At 37.9% G+C, this 23,668-nt stretch overlaps 1 protein-coding gene and 1 pseudogene across 2 annotated transcripts in view; both read right to left on the reverse strand.

Moving 5' to 3' along the window:
- SRPX (sushi repeat containing protein X-linked) overlaps positions 1-23,668 on the reverse strand; it is a 79,106-nt gene that overhangs the window by 29,436 nt on the left and 26,002 nt on the right. Inside the window, exon 2 of one of the 2 annotated variants that reach the window (XM_012736674.2) lies at positions 1,453-1,512. The exons of the other annotated variant lie outside the window; for it this stretch is intronic. Coding sequence (XP_012592128.2) covers positions 1,453-1,512 — 60 coding nt within the window. The remainder of the gene's footprint in view (positions 1-1,452; positions 1,513-23,668) is intronic. 2 annotated transcript variants of the gene reach the window in all.
- Positions 23,507-23,668, reverse strand: part of LOC105855606 (DCN1-like protein 1 pseudogene) — a 1,785-nt pseudogene continuing 1,623 nt past the window's right edge.

The raw sequence follows: 23,668 nt of genomic DNA on the forward strand, positions 1-23,668 counted from the left end.
TAAGGTATACAACATTATGTTTTGATATACATATACATGGTGAAGTGATCACTTCAGGTAAGCAATTTAACTGACAGTGAAAATAATTTCCCAAGAAGGATTTATTCAAAAATGCTAAGGGGAGGCATCTATTTTGGCCATTTGGTCTACCTGCCACACTTATAATGCTGTGAAGTAAGGATGGACACTGGGAAGAGTGACCCGGGGGCACTAACCAGCCCTTACTGTAAATGTGAAGGGTCACATGTGTTGTAAGAAGATTTTTAAACAAGGGACTCAAAGAAAAAAAAGAGACTTTTAAAAATCCTCAGTTATGAAGTTTTATGAATCAGAACACCTCCTTACCCTACCCATCTGATTAATTAATATGTTTGTGCTTTGCTTAACTGGTTAATTCCTGAGGCTATGAAGATAGAAACTATAGGTAGGAATGAGTATTTGCATTCAGAGGTCACAAACAAATTTGGTATATGGTGGGAAACACACCTGGACATAGGCACCAGGCACAGGTTACTATATTAGAAAGATTATTCACTTAGAAGGAAAACAACTGAAGGACAGTCTCTAGCCAAAAGCTGATCAGTACTACCCTGAATCTCCTACAGCTAAGACACATCACAACAGAGCAGAGCAGTGTCCTCTTGCCCAAATGTGGACAAACTTCCTGGGCAAAATGCCATAACAGAACATTGTTAACCAATCTTCTTCAAATCATTACTCACTGTAAGAGGAACCAGATTCAGAGAGAAGGCATCAAATTTTATCTTCACTTTTCCGGGGGCTCCCTAAGCTTCAGAGAAATGCTTCACCAGTAGAAATATTTGTGGACATACTTACCTGAGCCTACACAGAAGGTTCTTGATTATGCTTTTTATACCTGCTGAGGAGTGGATTGCTGTAAATGTGTAGAGAAGGGGTTCTTTATCATTAAGTTTCATTTGAGCAACACATTTTAACTTATCATTTTGGGAGCCACGCTGGGCTCAGAAAGAGCATGATGAAATGAGCTTATGAAAATCAAGTATTCTCATTCCCCATTCATCTCAGTACATTAGCAGCACGGGGTCCAGATTTGACCTGGGATGGTTTACTCTGGACAATTCTGGCTGTAATGTATGAATCCGGCAGAACTCACAGCTTGATTTTCACTTTTGTCAGCTAGAGCTTGCCTTTGCAGAAGGGAGGACAGTAAAGAAATTTATGAGAATAAAATGACCATCGAGATGCTGAAGGACAGCATTTCAGAGATTTCCAAATGCTTTTTGTTTTCTTTTTCTAAAATGACAGTATATGTGTATTCATATTCATTTTTAAATATATATATCTTTTAAACAGGTAATTAGTACTTAAATGCATTGTCTGGTCACTTTATTACAGTCTGTTCCGCAGGGCAAAAAAGAAAGTTCTCCTGGCATCAGCAGGTCCTCATTAGCATATAAGCAAAGCATTCACCTTTATATCTAGGGTGTGAATACCAGACTTCATCGTCTTCTAGCGGTGAGTCTCCCGATCCTACAATAAAAAAGAACAGAAACTGCAGCAAGGAAAGCCACATGGTATGGACGCATGTTTCAAAGCGTTGCTTTGGCATAGTCCATGCAAGAGGTGCTATTAGAACGCAGAGCCAAGAGCAAAAGCTTCTGTGGCCATTCATGAAGGAACAGGGGACCTCTCAGAGTGAACCTGGCTGGACTGAGATTGCCAGAGGCAATCAAAATGAGCCTCAAACTGTTTTGGAATCACCACATGCCAACTGAAATTCTGGAATAGGGAAAGAAAGAGAGTCAACTTCACTCTGAGAAGATGCCAATGTATATGAATCTCATGCCAAGGGAGACGCAATAAAATGTGTGCATCAGACACAGCCTACAGTTTCTCTAGCCGTCAAAGAAAACCCGGTAGAACTGGGTGTTTATAGTACCTGAAAACCGGTTCATCTTGGGAAATGAAGTTTGGTGGAGAATAAGGAGGTAAATCAAATGTCTTATCTTAGTGACAAAAGAAATGCAAAGTTGCTTTGGTATACAGTATTTGCAGGAAATGAGAGCTGAAATAGATGATCTGGATGTTTATTCAGAACCTCTCACCAAGGCGTGGATAAGTAAAATTTATTAATGAGCCACAGCTTCAGAGAGAAAGTCTGTATCATTTTAATGTAACTCATTTGTAATTTGAAGCCACATTATTTTTAGAATATTAAATATTTAATTCCAGTGAGTGGTAAATTCTTCATCCTTGAAGTGGTAGTGGGTCCCAAACTTCAAAACAGTAGTCTTAAATTCAGAGAATTTCCCTCCAGACTCCATAGTCTATTTACTGACCATTTACTTAAATGTGTAGGTCACACATTTACCTACAGTGACCTACAATCATAACAGATAAGGACACTCCACTGTAAAGTTATTCAAAGCTCTATGCAATATGAGCTAATGAGTAATGGGCCCTGTCCCACTTGTATTCTGGATGAGAGACGTAACATATAGAAATTGAAAGTGGGGAGGTGATGATGGCTAGACCACGTCCATTTGGAAAAGACCCCCCCAACTAGAAAATCCCAGTTCTGTGTTCTGCTTTGTTGCAGATTTCCACACCTTGTTTCTGGCCACCCAGACCTGTACAAAATTGCAAACTATTTACTATTTCATATCAAAAAGTGACCATGAAAGCCAGGTAAGCAACATGAATCAAAAGCCCGTGCTCAAATCCTTTGATTCAGTTATTCTACTTCTGGGAATCTAGTCGAAGGAAATAATAGAACTGCATGTAAATTTCATCTGAATTAAAAAACAAAACAAACAAACAAAAACACAACCACCACCAGACACATGACCAGCAAACACTCTATATCTTTCTACACACACACACACACACACATGCATACACACACGCACACATTTTCCTTTTAGTTGTAATGCTGTTGAACTTGTCTGTCTATGGAATTTACAGCATTTAGTATGAATGACCATCCATCCATTTCATAAAGCTCTCCTCTGCACTGGCTTCCGAATGACAACTCCTTCCTGATTCTCTTCTTCCTTCCTGAGCAGACTCTCTGTACAGTGCTTTTTCATTAGCCTGCCATTTGGACATAAGTATTTCTCAGAAGTCCACTATTGGTCTTTTATATATCACTGGACTCTAACATTTTCCCTGGGCTATCTCACTCACATACTTGACTCAAAGTGTCCCCCATGTGCTGAGAACAAATCTATTGTTTCTAGCTTTGAACTTTCTCCTAAAAACCAGGCCAGAATTTTCAACAGTTTTCTAGATAGCTCTATACTCACACACTTCCTCAATCAGATTTCTTTTCTCACCACCAAATCTTGCATCACCCAATGTTTCCCATTTCAGCAGGTAACATCAACCTTTCAGCTAGTCTGCCACATAGAAAATCTCAAACTTTTGTTTTATTTTGTTTTATTTTTTATTTTTTGGAGACAGAGTCTCACTCTGTTGCCTGGGATAGGGTGCTATGGCATCAGCTTAGTTCACAGCAACCTCAAATTCCTGGGCTCAAGCCATCCTCCTGCCTCAGCTTCCTGAGTAGCTGGGACTACAGGCATGTGCCACCATGCCTGGCTAATTTTTTCTATTTTTAGTAGAGATGGGGTCTCATTCTTGCTCAGGCTGGTCTTGAACTCCTGACCTCAAGTGATCTTCCCGCCTCAGCCTCCCAGAGTGCTAGGATTACAGGCATAAGCCACTGTGCCCAGACAGCCTTTTATTCTTCTATCTTCCTCATATACCACATTCTACATATATCCCAAACCTTATAAGTCTACCCCAGAAATGGTTCTCAAATTCATCCCCAACTCTCCATTTCAACTTTCATTGTCCTAGTTGAGGTCAATAGTCTTGATAAGACCTTTGCAATAACCTCCTACCCAGACTCTTGCTACTAGTCTCTGTTCACACATCCAATAACCTCCCCCAAACAAGGCAACCTCAAAAATTACCTTGGGAGTTAGTTTTTAAAACAAAAATCACATCATAAGCCTGTGCAAACACATTGCATGTTTCACCATACAAAGTTAAATCCAAAGGCCTTGATATAACATTTAAGCCACATTCAATCTGGCCCCAATCCAGCCAGACTTGCACTCCAAATATTTCATGACTTAGAAGTTTCTCAGCCATCGCACTGTGCTCTTCCTTCAGAATGTCCTTTCCTTTCACCTCTACTTGTCAAAATCCTTCTCTCAAGTGTCATTCCCATGACACTTTTCCTGGTCCCCAACCTGGGAAAGTTTATTCAAATTTTAAAGAAAAAATATCCCAACAGACAAATGAGAAAGGAGATCAAGGCAAAAATGGAATAAAACAATGAAAAACTGTTCAAACCCCAAAACAAGAAAAAGTAAATTCAAAGCATTAAAACATGCTTTTATAAACCTATCATGTTATCAAATTAAAAATAAAATTGGAATACTGCTGCTGTTCAAATACAATTTACAGTCATATGCCAAAAAAAATCTTAAAATGTGCAGATATCCAACCTAATCATTCCCTCAAATTTCTAGCCTAAAAAAGAACTTAAAACACAGGCAATATGCTCATCTGCTTGCTGCTTTCTAAAAAAAAGAAAAAAGAAACAAAAACTACAGGCAAGATTTACACACATAGAAGTTCATAGAAGTTGAATACAGAATAGTTTGTAATTGCAAAAGATAGGAATGACCTTAAATATCCAATAATAGGAAATGGTTAAGCATGTTATTCATTCATATAATATAATAATGTTCATTTTGAAGAGTTTCATTGACATGGGAAAATGACTATTATAGAATGATGAATGACAAAAAATAGACATAATCCAAAAATTCAAAAATGGATTAAGAAACATTTTAAAATATGGCAAAGTTTATTTGCAAGAGCACCAATATGGATGAATTGACCTAAAATAATATTGTAAACCAAGCAAGTCCCAAAGGACTATATGATATATATATATATATGAAACCTCCTTTTTATAAAGTTCAAAACTTCTAACACTAAACAATAAATTATTTGGACATACAAATATATGTAATGTAATTTTTAAGAAAGCAAAGAGATCCTCTTATCCTTTCCTAACCTTCTCCTCTTGAACAACTCAATTCTAAGGCCTACAGGCCAGACAGAACAAGGTAGACATCAGTGCCAGAAAGGGCAGGGAGGCATAGTAGGCCATAGCAGGATGTCAGAGCCCAAGCAGGGCACAGGAGAAAAGAGGGAACACACACTGGAGAATAACCTGGCAGGGAAGTCAGACAAGTAAGGTAAGGCGGGCTTCCATGTAGGTAAGGAGGAAACTTGGAATGTGGTATCAAAGGTTGAGTATGGGTGACAAGAACATTCACATGGTGGAGGAACTAGCAGAGGTGATAAAGAACTGGTTACATACAGAGGCAATAACCAAATAGGTAAATAAATTAAGAATAATGGGAGCCAGTTTTCTCACTATTGGAGAAGGGATAAACAAATACAAAAAGAAAGAAAGCTAGAATGAATTCTGTAGTATTGGATCAGAGTTGGAGGTATCAGTATGAACTTATGATTTTCAATACATATAAGGAAATAAATATACAAACAGATGTAGATAGAAATGTGTGTGTATAAATATACTTGTTCACTGAGTATCTAGGAGAAGCAATACCTCATAGTGATGAGTCCTCCTGGCACTCAGATCTTGGCTTCTAAATACCATTCTCTACAAAAAGGAACCAGGAATCCTTGAGGCATTGGCTGATTCTAGGACTGGAGAATAAATTATATAAGATGAACCTGGATCATTTTGTATTGTCAGAAAATAAAGTACTAAACACACATACATACACATACATACACACATAATGATGGGGGTATGTCAAAGGGACACAGATGCCAACTGCAAGAGCTCCCAGTGGCAAAAACTGAAATAATTTGAGCAAAAACATAAATAAAATAGTATCAGATTATAATCCAAAATATAAAATAAATGTCCATGAATCCATACTTGTGTAAACAAATGATTGAATAAATAAGTAGATAAATAAATAGAAGAGAATAGATACATCTCTGGTACAAATGAATTCCAAATAATTTATGTAGGTTTTCTGCCATCAAGGAGGTAGAGCAAAACTCCCGACTCCTTAAGTGTGGCTAGTGTATAGTGACTTCTTTCCAAAGAGTACAATATGGAAAAGGAGGGGAGGAAAGAGTAACTTTACAGTAGAGAAACCCAACAAACATGACCTCAGCCAGGTGATCAAAGTCAACATCAACAGTGATCAGTCATGTTGACAGTATGTACCCTTGATGTGATGCAATAAAAATGGCACTTCACCTCTGTGGTCTTCCTTCCAAATACACACAAACCCCAGTCTAATCATGAGAAAAACATCAGACAAATCCTAACTGAGGGACATTCTATAAAATCCATGACAAGTACACCTCAACACTGTCAAGATGATTAAAAACAAGGGAAGTTTGGGAAACTATCACAGCCAAGAGGAGCATACAGAAACATGATCACTAAATGTCATGTGGTATCCTGGATGGAATCCTGCAACAGAAAAAGGCAATCTGAATAAAGGATGGACTCTAGTTAATAATAATGCATTAATATTGGTATATTAATTGTGACAAATGTGCCATGCTAATGTAAGATATTAATAATACAGAAAACTGAGTGTGTAATGTATGGGAATCCTCTGTACTAACTTCTCAACTTTTCTATAAAAATAAAACTATTCTAAAATTAAAAGTTTATTAAAAAAAAAAACCTATATACTAAATTCCTCAGCAATGGAGAGTAGAAAGTCTTAAAAGCCTAGAACCCATCCCTCCTCTGAACTTCTATAGAACTCAGTTTCACTAAATTGGCACTTAATAAAATTAGACTTAGGTTACACTCATACAACCTCTAGCACCATGCTTCTAAGGTGATAAATAGTCACTGTCATTAATTAGAGCTGATAGACAGGAAACCTCTGAAAAATATAAGGGTTGGTATAAAAACATGTGTTAATTCTTTGTCATCTATTTCAAAAGTAATTATAATAGAAATGTAATATGTTTCAAGGGGCTCTGAGGCACAATGAGAATGGGAACATACTAGGAGTAAATAGCAATGAAAGAAAGCATAAATCCCAAGGTACTTAGAATGGGCGATTCCTCCCGTTAGGAGCCTGTAATTGTTCCCCGCAGGTCCCCTGAGATCCTAAGCCAGGCGGAAGAAAACATTGATTTGCACATATTCTGGGGTAGGATGCCCAGCACAGAAGTGGCAGCTACCTTAGGCAACCTTGGAAGTGTATGTCTCATGGTCAAAGAGAGCATGCAGGATTGAACTTTCCTACACTGAAACAAAGCAACCAACATCCAAGATTCTCAATACTCAGCCTGCCTATGAATGCTGAGCAAGGCAGCTCCAGTCCCTCGGCAACTTCGTCTTCCCCTAAGGGCAAAAGCATCACTGCTGACAAACACATAATATTGACTGTCCACTGTCAATAGTGCCTATGTACAATCTCCTAGCTGGACTAGACTTTCACATTTTTGAGGGAAGAAATTTTGTCATGTATATCTTTGTAGGCATTCAGATAATATGACTAGTTGTTCAAAGCTTAGAATATGAAACCACAAAGAGGTATTTCAAATATAGAGGGTAGCTTTCTACCCCAGATCCTTTGCAGAATAAGCTATCATATATGTAAATATGTATGAATGAATGAGTTATGCAAAAGATTGTATTTTGGTACCCATTTTTAGCATCTTCTGTATCCCTACTTCTCTGTATTTTAGAGGATGGAAGGTGGAAATGTACAGTTCCTAGATCCCCTTATCCCTAGGTTGTAGATGGATCTACATTTTAGAGATTTGGAAGATGAAAGAAAATAAATTCTTTTCTGCAGCTGTGTATGCAGGAAATGGGCTTTAGCAGATGTGAGTGTTGGCATCAGTGGGACACTGTGCCCACTGCCCCTCATCAGCTTTGAGGGGTAGGGAGGATGTGATGTTGGTAGTGGTGATGGCCATGGCAGCAACAGTTTCCTAACCTCTGAGTGGTAGGAGGAGTATCTGGCATCTGGATTGAACTTGTGGTGCCTCTTGACCTTTAATGCAGACTTTCTGCCTTCCATTGCTCCAGCCCTTCTGATTTTGTGAGTACCTTATTTCCTGCATTAAATCCCTTTTTGCCTAAAATTTCTAGAGAGGATTCTGGTTCCTATATTAAACCTTAACAGATATTTAAGCAAACCAGTTAAGAAATGAGTGTATGGTTTTAGCAGCTTTCTCTAAGTAACTGGATACTACCCTAACACAGGGCACACTGCTACCTACCCACAGTCTTTTAAAGATGGGAAAGGGGTGCACTGACCAACCAAGGCAAAGGAAAAAAGAAAAATAATAAAAATTTTAAAAATAATTTAAAAAGATGGAAGAGGGGGCTTTTATGTGAATATGGATGAGTAAGAAAAAAATTTGCTAGACTCAAACATTTTATTCTTTTTCCTAATTGGTCTATCTCCTTAGTTAAATTCAAGCTGATTTCTGAGTAACTGAATTCACATGGAAAGGGAAATAACACATATTGGGTACTTATGATATGTACTAGGCTAGGCAATTTCTATGTATTATCTCATTAAATTTATACAGTAACCCTGGCAATTTGATATTATCTTAGATTTACAAGTAGGGAAACTAAGTCACAAAGGTCTTTTTTTTTTTTTTTTTTTTTTTGAGACAGAGTCTTGCTCTGTTGCCTGGGCTAGAGTGCCGTGGTGTCAGCCTAGCTCACAGCAACCTCAAACTCCTGGGCTCAAGCATTCCTCCTGCCTCAGCCTCCTGAGTAGCTGGGACTACAGACGTGTGCCACCACACCCGGCTAAGTTTTTCTATTTTTAGTAGAGGCAGGGTCTCGTTCTTGCTCAGGCTGGTCTCGAACTCCTGACCTCAAGCAATCCTCCTGCCTTGGCCTCCCAGAGTGCTAGCTTTATAGGGATGAGCCACCGCACCTGGCCGTCAAAGGTCTTGAACTACTTCTCCAAGGTTATATAGCTAGTAAGTGGTAAATTAGGAATTCAGATCCAGTCTGCCTAACTTGTAAATATATCATGCTCTTTCCATTAGGCCTTGCTGCCTTCTGCTCCTGCAATTTCAAATGAGATAGCAGGCTTATCTGATAGGCAAACAGCAAATGGCCTCGTCGGTGGTGCAATAACAAGTATGCCAAGGAAGAGTGGGTCCTGCAGAAGGAAAATGAGAAATCTGTGTGTGGCAGAAGCTGCTGGTCACAAGGGGGAGATATTTTTGCAAGGAGAGCAGAATTATAAATGCAATTGGCTCCAGGAATGGCTGAGGGACAGAATCCTACGTGGCTCTGAGTCTCTGATTCTTCTTACTAAGAAAGGGGACAATGTTCAGCAGCATTTTCCCCTTTCTTCTCAGTAAAAGATCACAGATTATGTTCAGTAGCAATGTATCCCTCCCCAGGAGCTGAACCATGATGACTTTAAGTCAAGAACTAACTCCACTTTGCCAATAATTGCTCCAGGGATAGGCATGTAACCCAATACTAGACAATGACAAGTAAAAAGAAGTCTGCTTTTGTTGGGGGAAGGGTATTGCTTATGGGAAAGATTTTCTCCTTGGTAAAAGAGAAAACTGCATGAGGAAAAAACTTCTTCCCCACTTTTCTCCCTTCCTGCTTTGGAGGGTATTGTGATAAATGCCTAAAACTCCAGCAGTCATTTTGCAACCATGATATAAGATGTTGCAGGATTAAAGGTTTTCAGCTGAGGATGGTAGAATGGATGGATAAAAACAACCTGGAGTCTTTGATGACCTCATTGAGCTACTAAATCAACCTTAGACATCTAATTTCCATACTTCTTGTTAGGTCAACAATAAATGTCCTTTTGGTTTAAGCCACTGTGAGAAGGATTATTTGTTACTTACAACTGAATGCATCCAAACCAACATATAAATGAATGAAAACATTCCTGCCTATTATTGATAGGAGGGGAAAAAAAAGTGAAAAGAAAATAAATAGGCATTAGCTGCCACTCCTTCAAAATTTCCAGTTTATTTTCATCCTGAACTCACATATCAACTTCTATAAAAATATGATGACCAGTCTACAAAATGGACATCCTGGTGGATATGATAAGATCAAAGATAAAATCACTTATGTTCAGTAGATTGTATAATACTTACTAAAATAGCAAAGGGCTTCATATATATTGGGAAAAGATTTTCCCCAGAGTTAAAACAGAAAAAAAGGAAAAAGAAAGGAAGAAAAATAGAGAAAGAGGTAGGAGAATGGAAGGTTTCCTAGTAAACTCTTTTTTATTTACAAAAGGCCATCCATCTAGAATTCTGCTAATTGAGGTTTTATTATGACATAACCATTAATCAGTCCACATATGGTTTGGATTACCACTCTGGAAAGAATGCTTCAGTGCTTCTTCCACACAAATACAAATTCTACCTTGGCTCAGAAATCAGAGACTCAGAGCCATGTAGGATTCTATCCCTCAGCCATATCTAGAGCCAATTGCATTTATAATTCTGCTCTCTTTACAAAAATTTCCTTTAATTCAACAAATTTTCATAGAATTGGCCACTCTCTTTCCCCCCCAAAGTCCAAAAGGTCTTGCTGGCCTACTGAATCCCATCCTTTCACTCTGAATGACTATGTACATAACATAATTGAGGCACCAAAGTCATTCTTAAATAATATCTATTATATATATTTGAATTACATCAGGAGTCTAGATTTTGGAAGGTTACTACAGTATTCCTTCCATCACCCCATAAGTTTTCTCAGTGTAAGGTGGGGAGGGGAAAAATATTTGAGACTAATGGAAAACTTAGCAAACTTAGCAAATTTGCTAAAACTACATGTTTATTTATCGATTATGATACATGACCCAAATTGGCAGATTTGCTGGTCCTGTATTATATTTTTAGCTCAAATGGTTCAGAGTGAGCTAAAACCCAACAGTTCTGCATTCTTAATATTTTGTCAGAAAGTTTTGTTTTTTCCCCATCATTATTCCATAATTTTATATTATCAGAACATATTTAATAGTGAATTACATATCAATTTTACACTGAAAGTCAATGGGAAAATAAAATTCACTTTACAGCAGGGATCCTTAATCTGAGTACCATGGCCTACTACAAAATCAATGGAAGGACTTTGGAGGGTCCATGAACCCCTTGTAATTGGACATGACTTTGGTACATGAATATACTTTCCTGGGGAAAATGTTGTGAGCCATCAGTAGATTTTAATAAGGATCTGTGATCTGAAAAAAATTTAATAAGAGCCACAATTTTACAACAGTCTTAATTATGAAGCATGTTAGAATATTTATTGAACAAGTATGTAGTATCTCCTTGATATGTGACTCTTTTTAGTATGGGAGAATATAAAACAAAAGAACAAAGGCTCATATCATGTTGGTTTCTTCTAGATTGGTGCTATCCAATGGAACTTTCTGCAATGATAGAAATGTTTTATATCTGTACTGTCCAATAGGGTAGCCACTAGCCACATGTGGTTATTAAGCACTTGAAATGTGGCTAGTACAACTGGGGAAGTGAATGTTATTATTTCATTTAATCTTAATTAATTTAAATTTTCATATAAATAGCCATGAGTGGTTACTTGCTACCATAATGGACAACATGGGTCTAGACCTAACTTTTAAAATATATTCTATGGAGAAAAATCATGTCTATAAATTGCTCAGTGGTGTGAATCGTGTCTAATTTACCTTGTATACCATACCCAGTGTATGATTCAGAATTGGTAGTCAACAAATGCTGGAAAAACAAAAGTAAAAAAATCTCTAATAAGCTCCATCAGGAACAATAAAGGAGAAATGGATGCCAATGGATGCCAATGGATACAATGGATGCCACAGAGATACAAGATATAATTTGTGAATACTATAAAAACCTCTATGCACACAAACTGGAAAATGTGGAGGAAATGGACGATTTCTTAGAAACACACAGCCTCCCTAGGCTCAATCAGGAAGAAATAGAATTCCTGAACAGACCAATATCAAGTACTGAAATTGAAACAGCAATAAAAAAACCTTCCTAAAAAGAGAAGACCTTGACCAGATGGTTTCACATCCGAATTTTACCACACCTACAAAGAAGAACTGGTGCCTATCCTGCAGAAATTATTCCACAACATCGAGAAGGATGGAATCCTCCCCAACACATTTTATGAAGTGAACATAACCCTCATACCAAAACCAGGAAAGGATGCAACAAAAAAAGAAAACTACAGACCAATATCCCTTATGAATATAGTTGCAAAAATTCTCAACAAAATCCTAGCCAATTGAATCCAGGTACTTGTCAAGAAAATAATCCATTACAACCAAGTGGGCTTCATCCCAGGGATGCAGGGATGGTTCAATATATGCAAATCTATAAATGTAATTCACCATATAAACAAGCAAAAACAAAGACTATATGATCCTCTCAATAGACACAGAAAATGCACTTGACAAAATTCAACACCCTTTTATGAAAAGAACGCTCAACAAAATAGGCATAGATGGGGCTTACCTAAAAATGATACAAGCCATATATGACAAACCCACAGCCAATATCATACTGAATGGGGGAAAATTAAAAGCATTCCCATTTAGAACTGGAATAAGGCAAGGTTGCCCACCATCTCCACTTCTATTCAACATAGTGCTGGAAGTCCTCGCTACAGCAATCAGACAAGAGAGCAGAATTAATGGTGTCCAAATGGGAGCAGAAGAGATCAAACTCTCACTCTTTGCTGATGACATGATATTATACCTAGAAAACCCCAAGGATTCAACCAAGAGACTCCGTGAATTGATAAATGAATTTAGTAAAGTCTCAGGATACAAAATCAATACACAGAAATCAGAGGCATTCATATACACCAACAACAGTAAAAGTGAGAAACAAATCAAAGACTCATTTCCCTTCAAAATAGCAACAAAGAAAATAAAGTACCTAGGAATATATTTTGAAAAATTGCCTTATGTTTCTTGTGATACATGAATTATGTTTCCTTATGCTCATATGCCTGGAATGATTTTATCCTAATCAGTCCAGCTCAGTATATCCATTTGAACTATTACAATACTGCAGAGATTTGAATGTTTAGAGAAAGGTAGTTTGTACTATTGGAAGCCATAGGATGCTTATGTGTGGGAGCCAGATGGTTTAATGCTAACAAATGATTTGCCAAGGTATTAAACAGCAGCTGTAGTAAAGTGAAAAGGACATTTGAATGGTTTCTGAACAAATATCAAATCCAGGGCACTGCCAGGAAAACATGATCTAAAGATGAGGCCCAGGATATGGCTGAATCCTTTGCTTATTCAAGGTGATGACTCAGAGTACTTTCAGTCATACTACAGGCCCTTTAAGGAGACAGAGGGTGTGACTCAAGATACTCTCAAACAACAGAGAAGAGTTTGTGACATTTGTGGGTGTGGCTTTTGTCTAATAGAGTGAATTCCAAGAAGATTCACAGGAAACTCACAAAGTTCTTAAGAGTTATATATGCAGAAATGTCACCAGCTTGACTGAAGAGTACAGAGACATTACAGAATGAGAGATCTTTGAAACCTCAGAATTCTACTGTCAGAAAACAAGCTCACAGAGCTGCTTAGCTATGAACACATGCTACCTTTCACAAGATGAAAGAGTACTTACTCAGAGGGTGGAATCAAGATCCCAGAGGGCAGAGTAGACAGCCATAGAGAATTTCTTCTAGATTATGGGACTTGAACAAAGAACTACCAAAATGTGGCCAGCTAGATTTCAGAATTTCTCTGGACCAATGACTCTTTGGTGTCTCGCATTTAATTTCTTTTTAACAGTAATCTCTATAACAGTTGTATTATCTGCCCATCCCACCACTGTGGGATGGCGTATGTGGAGCAGATAACTTGTCTCTTTAGTTTTACAGTTCTGAAGTTAGAGCAAAACTGTGTTCGAGGAGTTACAGTTAAGGAACTACATCTGAGGAGCTTCATCCCCACCTGGACTTGATTTAGATGAGATTCTGGATTTTGAACTGATGCTGTAATGAGATGAGATTTTTATGGAAGTTGGTAGGGGTAAGTGTATTTTGCCTGTGGGAGGGAGATGAATCATTGGGTACTAGAGGGTGGAATGTGATATGCAGCCAGTTATCCCTGTCACCTGGCATTCATATCCTTGTGGAACTCCCCTCCTTGAGTGTGGAGGGACTTATTAACTTGCTTCTGATGAATAAAATATGGCAGAAGGGATACCATATCTCTTCTGAGGGTAAGTTGTAAAAATACTATAGTTTCCATCTTAGAAACTCTCTCTCATTCTCTCTCTTGGATCACTCATCTTGAGTCAATCCAGCTGCCAAGTCTTGAGGGAGCCCTGTGGAGAGGCTCATGCTTTGAGAAACCAAAGCCTGCCAACAATCATATGAGTAAGGTTGGAAGAAGACACCCCCAATACACACACATAACACCCACAAGTCGAGCCTTCAGATGAAACTGCAGGCCAAGCCAACAACTTGATTGCAACCTCATGAAAGACCTTGAGGCAGCTAAATTATGCCCAGATCCTGACTTATAAAGATTCTGATATAATAAATGGTATTCGTTTTAAAAACAAAAGGAGAGAGGTGGAGGAGGAGAAAGAAAAGGAGAAGGAGGAGGAAGGGAAGAATAAAGAGTATTTGGGCTAAAGTCAGAAGATTCTGATGTATTTTTCAGCTTTGGTTTAATAGCCTTCTCTTAGGTCACTGCAGTAGATACTGCTTATGCCTAACCCAGAATCTCTTTACCCAGAATCTCTTTACCCAGACTGGTGTGCCCATCTCCCAGCCACTGGGAGCCTTTGATTGCTAATGACTGACAACTTCCCCCTTCTAGAGAGAATTGTCCAGAGTTATTAGGAGTCACTTCACCCTCCCTACCCCTTTCCTGAAGGCAGCCAATGTTTGCTTGATATGGAGAGACATAAGAACAGATAACTTGCTCCCAAGGATGGGGTGAGAATACAACCCTGTAGGATTTGTTTCTGAGCACTCTGTGGTGCCAGACTTTATCTGAGAATCTACCCTCTCTTGGGTCCTTCTTGCTTCCCTTCCTCACTTATAGGTTCTTCTCGAGAGCATTCCCTCAACACATCATAGGCTCTGCTTCTAGGAAATCAAGCTAAAAGCCAAGACTCTCCCTTATCCTCAAATACCCCAATTAGACATGTCTCATAGGGTTGCAACAAATTAAATGCCATAATGCATATGTTTTTAAAATACCATATTAAGATAAAATAATTACTACTATCCTTGGTTTGTTTTACAAGCTTATCATTTGATGGTTTTTAATCACATTTTCTATTTAACTCAGTGTGTCTATGTTGAAGACCTCCACCACCTTGAGTTACTGTGCATGTAAATGAGCTTCTGGCAAAAATATAAAAGTATTTTATATATCTGGTATATGTTATATCTGGTATATGTTAATAAAGAATTTTTAAAGCATTAAACATAGTCAAGAATCTCAGTGCTACCAGTTTTCTGTGTGTTTTTTATCTGTATAAACCCTCTTGTATGACTTATGATTTAGAAAATCTATCTATATGTATATATTCAACTTAATAACCAGCAGGAAAAGCCACATAGTGTATCTTCTCCAGTAAAATAAACTGTTGTCAAGTTTAATCTATGCATTTAGATGATCAAATGATAAAATTTGCCTTAGGAAAAAGTGACTTTTAGTCTCAAGATATTACTATAGTTTATACTTTGAGGCAGGAAAAACTCTGTGTTGCCCCTATGTCTTCATGGCCTAAAAGCATTTACAAAATGGGGGCCCACCAAAAGCTATTTTATTGCTGAAAGGTATTACTGCTGAGTCTCTTGTATTCTCGCAGCTCTTGCTAACACATATGAGTGTACACACATTTCTGGTGACCCCCAAAAAAGGACAGAATGTGGACAGAGGGTAGAATGGTAACCCTTCTCTCCTCAATGGGTAAATCTGCAGGAGCTTCTTAGCTGGAAAGTCCTAATATATGGGGGCCTTCAAAAAACCCCAGGAGTCTGACTAGCAGGCAAGGCCTGCTCTATTATGTCATGGAAAAGTTTTAACATGGAAGAGAAATGTCTAGGAGCTGTGTGTAAAGGTGTGTGTGTTTGAGGCAGTGGAGCAGAGAAGAAAATTTAGCTTTTCAGAGCATCAGCTTCAAGACAAGCCAAGACACAGGAATAGAGCAAGTATGCAGAGACCCAGAAACTACAAATGAGACACTCTTCCTTGGATGCCTTACTTCTCTAAATAAGTGGCAGACTAAGATATAAAAACCCAAGGGCAAGAAAAAGGGGAGAAGTACATAGAGGAAGATCACCATTCCAAGTGGAACAAAGGGATCCAGAAAAAAATGATCTAAAGCTTTTGCTAATCATGGGGAAGAGATTGAAGAACATGTTTATTACCAATGTTTTTCTCAGAGGAGAAGATTCACAAGAATGTTCAGATGAGACAAGTTTATAGGACATTCACCTCCCATATCACCCTCTTTTATCTGCTACCATCCTAACTAAACACCTCACATGTACCAACAATTAACTAGAGTAGTATGTTTCAAACTGTTGACCAAATTTAGTGGGTCATGACTAGTATTTTTGTAGTGAAATAGAATAGACATTGAAAATGTCAGGGTCTAATGCATGCAGGAAGGATAAACACTACTTTGTGCAACTTTTGTTTCAATTATATAGGCATATGTGGTAGGGTGTCCCCAGTTTTCATGGCACAATTCCATCTTATGCTTATTGTCTCAGGATTATTACTTTTTTCAGCTTTACTGAGGTATAATCAACGAAAATTGTATATATTTAAGGTGTACAATGTAATGTTTTGATATATGTATACGTTGTGAAATTGAAATCACTATAATCAAGCTAATTAACACACCCATCACCTCACATGATTACCATCCAACATGGTTATTAATAGTATTCTATTTCACACTCACAACTTTCCTGATTTGGACAATAAATAATATAACCACCCTAATAATAGGTCATAGTAGAATATATTTTATCCTATGGGTCTTGGTCAAAAGAATTAGAAAAACAGTGATTTAGAACACTCCAAAACCCTATCGATTTGTCTAGCTAATTCTTTCTTTCTTAGAATGAAGAATGGAGGAATCTGAGAATCTGAGAAAGGCTTCAGGGGGCCAGTGGTGGCCTGATTTGTTCAGGACATAGATGTTATGGCCCATGAAATGTCAAACAGGTACTGAGTTTCCTCAACTGCACATCCTCTCTGGTATGATGCAATTGAAAGAGCTCTGGGGTTAAGTTCCAGCTCCACCACTAACTGTATGATCCTGACTAGGGAAGCCACTTTTCTTTCCTGAGCCTCAGTTTGCTCATCTGTATGATGGGGTGGCAGTAATGGGTAGAAGGGTACAGTATATGTTTTCAAATTATATTCCCCCAAAACAATCCCATCTTCAACCTCTAGTAGAAATAATTATAGTCAAGCAAGTCAATTTGCCCTCCTCCTTCTCTGACTAGTAATAAACAATTACCATGGTGTATCACTTTAAAATTTGCCAGGTTCTTTCACTCCTATTGCCTCATTAAATCCTCAGTGCAACCCCATGAGGCAGGTATCATTCAGTAACTAGAATGTAAACCTGGTGAGGGCAGTCACTCTTTGCCACCTTGCTCATGACTGTATTCTTAGCTCAGAGAATGAAGTAAATATTGATTACAGAAGAAAGAAGGGTTGAACTTCTCTGACCCTAAATCTCATGTAATTTCACAACTACTTGTTTCTGTTTTCATGCCTTTACATGACCCACACAAAAGGCATTCCCCTCCTCTCAGACCCTTTCCCATATTAAAAGCTATTTCTAAACCTAGCTTCTCCAGTTTTTCTTGTCTATTTGTTAACTTTAAATTCCATTCTTATTGATGTGTTCTGTTCATATATTTTAATTAGCACTAATCTTATGTTGCTTTGGATTTTCAGAAGTCATTTCAGATGTGTGCAGGTTGTCTTCCCAGCTACACCTCAAACCCTTCAGGGAATACTGTCGGGGTTTATTTCCTCTTGTTGCCCCAGTGAAGCTAAGAAAGTGCCCCTCTTGCCTAGAGGCTCTCAAAAGGGTTCTAGCCCTTGAGATATTAGTCTACTGATCTGCTCAAGCTGTTCCACCAATATCAAAATGAGACATCCATTTCCCTCAGTGAAGGCCGTACTTACAGAAACAGATACTGTATTTAAGGTTCAAAAAGCTGCCCAAATAAACCAGTGACTGGTACATCGTTCTTGGCAGTAAACCAGTGGTATAATTTACAAAATCCTGGCACATCGTGGCAAAACTAAGAATAACTGGATTTAGGAAAGAGAGACACTAATAAAATAAAATAGAATCACCACAGTGTGTACTGAGAATTGGAGACAGCAAGGCTCTAATTGCCAGCTGTAGAATGATATTTTAATATAGTAGATCAAATGGCAAAGAGAGAAGAGGGTGTAAGGAAAAATATTTCCAGAAAACAGCCCTGAAATGAGCATCATAAGGATGTCTATAAGTGACAGGCTGCAGCTCGCTCAGCTGAAACCTAAGGCTTCTTCCTTCTGGAACATTTTCTGGTTCCCCAATAGAGAATAGAAACCAGCACCCAAAGACAAAAACTTGGACTTGACTTGAAGTCTTTCATAGATGACTTTTTTAGCCAGTTCTGTCTGCGGTAGGAGGCAGAATGGTTTCCTTTCTGGGTGCTTCTGTCTTTAGAAAGCATCCATTTTCCATTCAGTGCCCTTGAACTGACAGTCACACACTGGCTGTTGTCAGTTATTATTATCTTCACTGAGAGACTCAAGCTCTGGGAGAGAAAAAGAAAGTGGAATTAAACTGATGACAATTCTGATTTTCAAAATGATCATCTGAAGGCCTTGTGCAATACCTGTTGTGGGAGGGTAAACCCCAGCACATAATGCCTGGTGCTACCACTTTCTAGGTATGATAGACATCTATTATGCTCTTCCCAGGGAAACAAGAACACTCCTTTTGGAAAACTGCATTATTCCTCCTGCCACCCATGTGATTCTAGTAGAGATGAGTTGATCCTATCCCTTGACCACAGGAATGATCACATGAACCAAGCTGGGACAATCAGATCCTCCAGAGGATTTTTCTCTGATGGTAAAATAAAGAAGACATGAACCCTGAAGCTTCCAATGACAAAGGTTAAGTCTCACAGAGAATGCTAATCCAAGAGAATGAAAGCATCAGAGAAAAGCAGAGACAAAACAGAAAAATTGAGAGAGAAAGTGTGTTTGAGCCCTTGGTTCCAGTATGCCTTGGCCCCACCAGATACCCTTGCCCTTACATAAAACAATAAGACCTTCCCCTGCTTTTCCCAAAGCTAGTTCAAGATCTATTTCTGTCATGTGTCATCATGACATAAACGGTAGACCGTCAATTCACACATGAATGAAATAAATGACTAAAACATACAGCATGACATCTGGTTTGGGATAAGAAATCAGTCTCAGTGTATCACTTCCGATTCCCTATTTCAAAACAATACTGTAGGCTCAGATTTAAAACACGTTAGTGAGCTGTTCTATAAATTTAGTGGGACCAGCTTTATTTGTAATAAAATACATTAGATTTGAATAGGAAAAAATACTAAATACTCATAACACACCATCCATAGTCAAGGTGAGCATTGCTTCATAAAACTTTTGCTTCACTAATCCATATTTCATTGACTCTAAAAAGCACTGTTTTTACATTTTAATTTCTCTGAATTCAGGATGAGCTCTATACTTAATGAAATGACAGAGTTTAATTGGCATCACTTTTTCTTTTTTAGGGAGACCTAAAATAATGGTGATTCTAATAACTGATGGAGTCTTAGATGTGATGGCATACTGTGTACATGTATGTTTGTGTTCTAGACTATGACGTAAAATATATTTTTTACTGCATGTGGCAATCAAAAGAGTTTGAAAACAACTGTATTATGCAACTTGTCTATGTTGATAATCAAGTCTATATTCAGAGTAGTCTTTGTTACACATATCAACTAAGGCATGTATCCACTGTTATATACACATAATGCCTTAACACAAGTAGTTATACATGAGCTCCCCAAAATGGTTTCCTTCTCATTGCAGAAACCTCTTGATTCTCATGGGAAACTTCAGGCAGCAGAACAGGAAAGTGGGAATAATATATTGGATAGGCTTCTGGTATTATTCAACAAATACCACACACAGCCACACATAACACACAACAAATGCCACCCCTGCCCAGCCAAACAGAGGTCCACAGGGGGACACAGGTGGCTTGTAACCCTGTCAGGATATCAGGGCACAAACGGTAGGGGAATCAGGTGGCCTCCCACCTACAGATGGCAGTTTCCCAAAAGTGTATTTGTAAATCTTGAACTTAGCATTCCCTTGGAAACCACATCATCAGTAGTAATCAGGTCCCCTGGAGAGCTTATAAGAGCTGTTTTAAACCATAATGTAGTCAAATTCCAGATGTGCCTGGAGACGACTGAGTGCCCACTAAATGGGGAGGACATTCTTCTCCCTTCCATGCCTGCTGCTCCCTTCCCTGAAACACATCATTCAGGTTCATTCGATTTCTAATACAATCTTGATTTGCTAGTTGTCAGTCTTGATTTGCTGTCCTAGATAGAGTCTAACAAAGAAGCTAATATGAATATGGATATTTATATGTGTGTCCTGGTTTCTCTTACTGAGAGTGCTGTGATCCAAGATTCTGAAGCTCAGAGATTCCAGAGGCAAACACAATTACCATTTTTATTTCTTGGCTGCTCTCAAGGATGCTGCAACTTGTCAATACAGGAGCCTGCAGGCACGTTGGCCCTTTCCCAGCCCCTTGCTGGAGAAGGGCCTGCAGTGACAAGCTCCATTAGTCCTTCCTCTACTACCTCAAGTCATCAATAAACCACGGGGCCAAGGCAAGACTGTCTGCTAGGAAGAGACTGGTGGGGCTGGTGAAGCCCCCACTTGTAAGGATAAGGCCAATTCTCAGAAACCGTGGACTAATGAAAAAGGAAGTATATGCCTTTAAGGGAACTTTGCCAAAACTGAGTCTTTCTGAGAAATTGTCCACCATCCTGGTAGGCAAACACAAGTCCAGGGTAAAAAATGAAATGGCCAAGTAAAAGGTACACGAAGTGAAGAGGCAGCTATTTCTCCAGCTTTTCACCACACAGGAGCAGCTGTGTGCAGCCCCTTATCCAGCCTCACTAGCTAAGGTAGACACCAGTGAGTCCTAAGGCAGGTGTTGCGGCTTGTGAGGCAGAAGGACTATTTAGTGAATAGACACTACCCCAGGCACTGCCCTGGGTGATTTACATAGACTATTTAATTTAATCAATGTATTCACATGAAACCTATCCAAAAAGAAGGGAAAAAATGCAAACATACTATTTTGCAGCCCTCATAAAACCTGTGAGAAATTGTTTTTGCTGGTATGGTTCTTTGAATGTTTTTCTAGGTATATAGTAGTCATGTCATGTTCAAATTTTACAGGGCACAATCAAAACGGATACAGGATTTTCTTCATTCTTAAGGATTCATTAGGAAAGTCAAGACATGGTCATTTTTAGATGCCGATGTCTCCTAGAACTAACCTTCTACAATGAAATGCTGAGTAAAGAATTGTAAATGAAAAATTAAAGCAGTAAATGGGAAACAACCTAGGTAGGCTTTTCTTCTCCTCCCTTGGTGAACACATACAAAAATTTCTCAAATGTTAGCAAATGGCAACTTGTTGTTTCACTATAAAATCTTGAACAAGGGATGGGGTAGCCATCACCACAGAGAATTTTCTAGTTTTGAATCTGAGGAGGGCCATTTAAGGAGTACCTATGACCTTCAACTGCTCAAATTACAGATTTTTGGCCCAATCCCATGAAATACATTTAAAAGTAACTACAGGTTGAAAAGGGAGTCAATTTCAAAGTCGAGCAATTAGGATCCTATTTCAGGCAGTATGTGAGCCATGTAGCCTGTGATCACATGAAAATGAACTAAAAATTCCCGATGAAAAATTTTTAAAATATTTCAAAATTTACTTTGAGCATGCATATATTTGAGTGAGGAATATCCAGAGGCCAAAACCTCTGTACCAGTGGCATCCTGGTCAGATAAGCAGATATTAAGGCTCACCTCATTCCAAGGACAACTGCCAAAGCCAAGCTTTGATTTCTATGGACAGGTGAGGCCTGGGCTACAGAAGACAAACTTTAGGGAACATTCAAGGTCAGCAGTTTTAGAGAAGACCACCCACCTCCCTTCATCCCCCACATAAAGCTGATATACCAACAGCCTATACTCTCAGTGTAAAGAGTGAACTAAAAATAGATCCACCCCATGTATGAGAACTACAAAGAAAAGTTCTTGTTTTATACCCTGGCACTGAGTGGAAGACCGAAAATCTTCCTCTGAGAATTCATAACTATATTATTATTGCTAAAATCTCATTAATAATAATTGAAATCACAATGATACAATTTCACACCCTTTAGTTTGGTAAAAGTTTAAAAATTTAACAAGATCAAGTGTTGACAAGGATGTTGAGCCATAGAAATACACATTGATGGTAGAAATTATTTTGTTGTTGTTGTTGTTGTTGAAAAGATTTTGCATTTAAAAGGAAAAATCTGTGAAACCCAAGGCACTAGGCCATGAACCAATCAATATCAGACTTTTACAGGAAACAATTTATATTGGGGGGAAAAAAAGCTAATGAGATTTCATTTCAAAACACAACATACTTGAATTAATTCTATTTGAAAATGATACCATAACTCAGTATCTTCAAGACAGGAAACAAAACAGTATATATATATATATATATATATATATATATATATATATATATATATATCTGGATATACCAGCAAAATCTATTCCTATTAAGGACCACAGTCATCCAACATATGAAGAATTACATTTTTGACCTGCCTTACGGAAATGTTTAAGAAAGCAATAAACCCTTCTTCACATGTCAGTAAGTGAACAGTAAAATGAACATTTTTAGCATGAAAGCAGTTCATGGGTCTTATAATGAAAAAAATATATACAAGATTGCATTCTGCTTTGATGAGGAAACAGATAATTTGAGTGAAACAAAAACAGTAAAGAGACTAAATAATTTATAAAAATAGAAGCCAGATTAGTATTTTGCATCAAGTGTATGCTTGTTTGAAAATATTTGGCAACCACAGTGATTATCAATTAAATCAATTTCAACAAAATAAGAAGTCATCAAAAATGGACTATTTGTCTGAAAGAGCAGTACCTATACCATAAAGATTAAACTTCATGACTCATTACAACCATTTTCAAAATTTAATTCCTACTATCTTCTTATAAATTAAGAGAATTCCATTGTTTTCCATAGTACAATGACCAAAAAAAAAAAAAAAACAAAAAATAAACCCTCATGGCTGAATTTAGAATATTTATTGTATTGTGCAACAATCAAAACATTCAAAACAAAACAGTTTAACTTATTCGACAGGCAAAAAGCATTTCAAAAGCATAATGAAATACAATTATGTAGTGCATAATGTAGACAGGAGTGAAATCTAACATTATGCAGATATTTTCTAAATAAAAGCTCC

Source organism: Microcebus murinus, chromosome X, assembly GCF_040939455.1.
Source record: "Microcebus murinus isolate Inina chromosome X, M.murinus_Inina_mat1.0, whole genome shotgun sequence".
NCBI lineage: Eukaryota > Metazoa > Chordata > Mammalia > Primates > Cheirogaleidae > Microcebus > Microcebus murinus.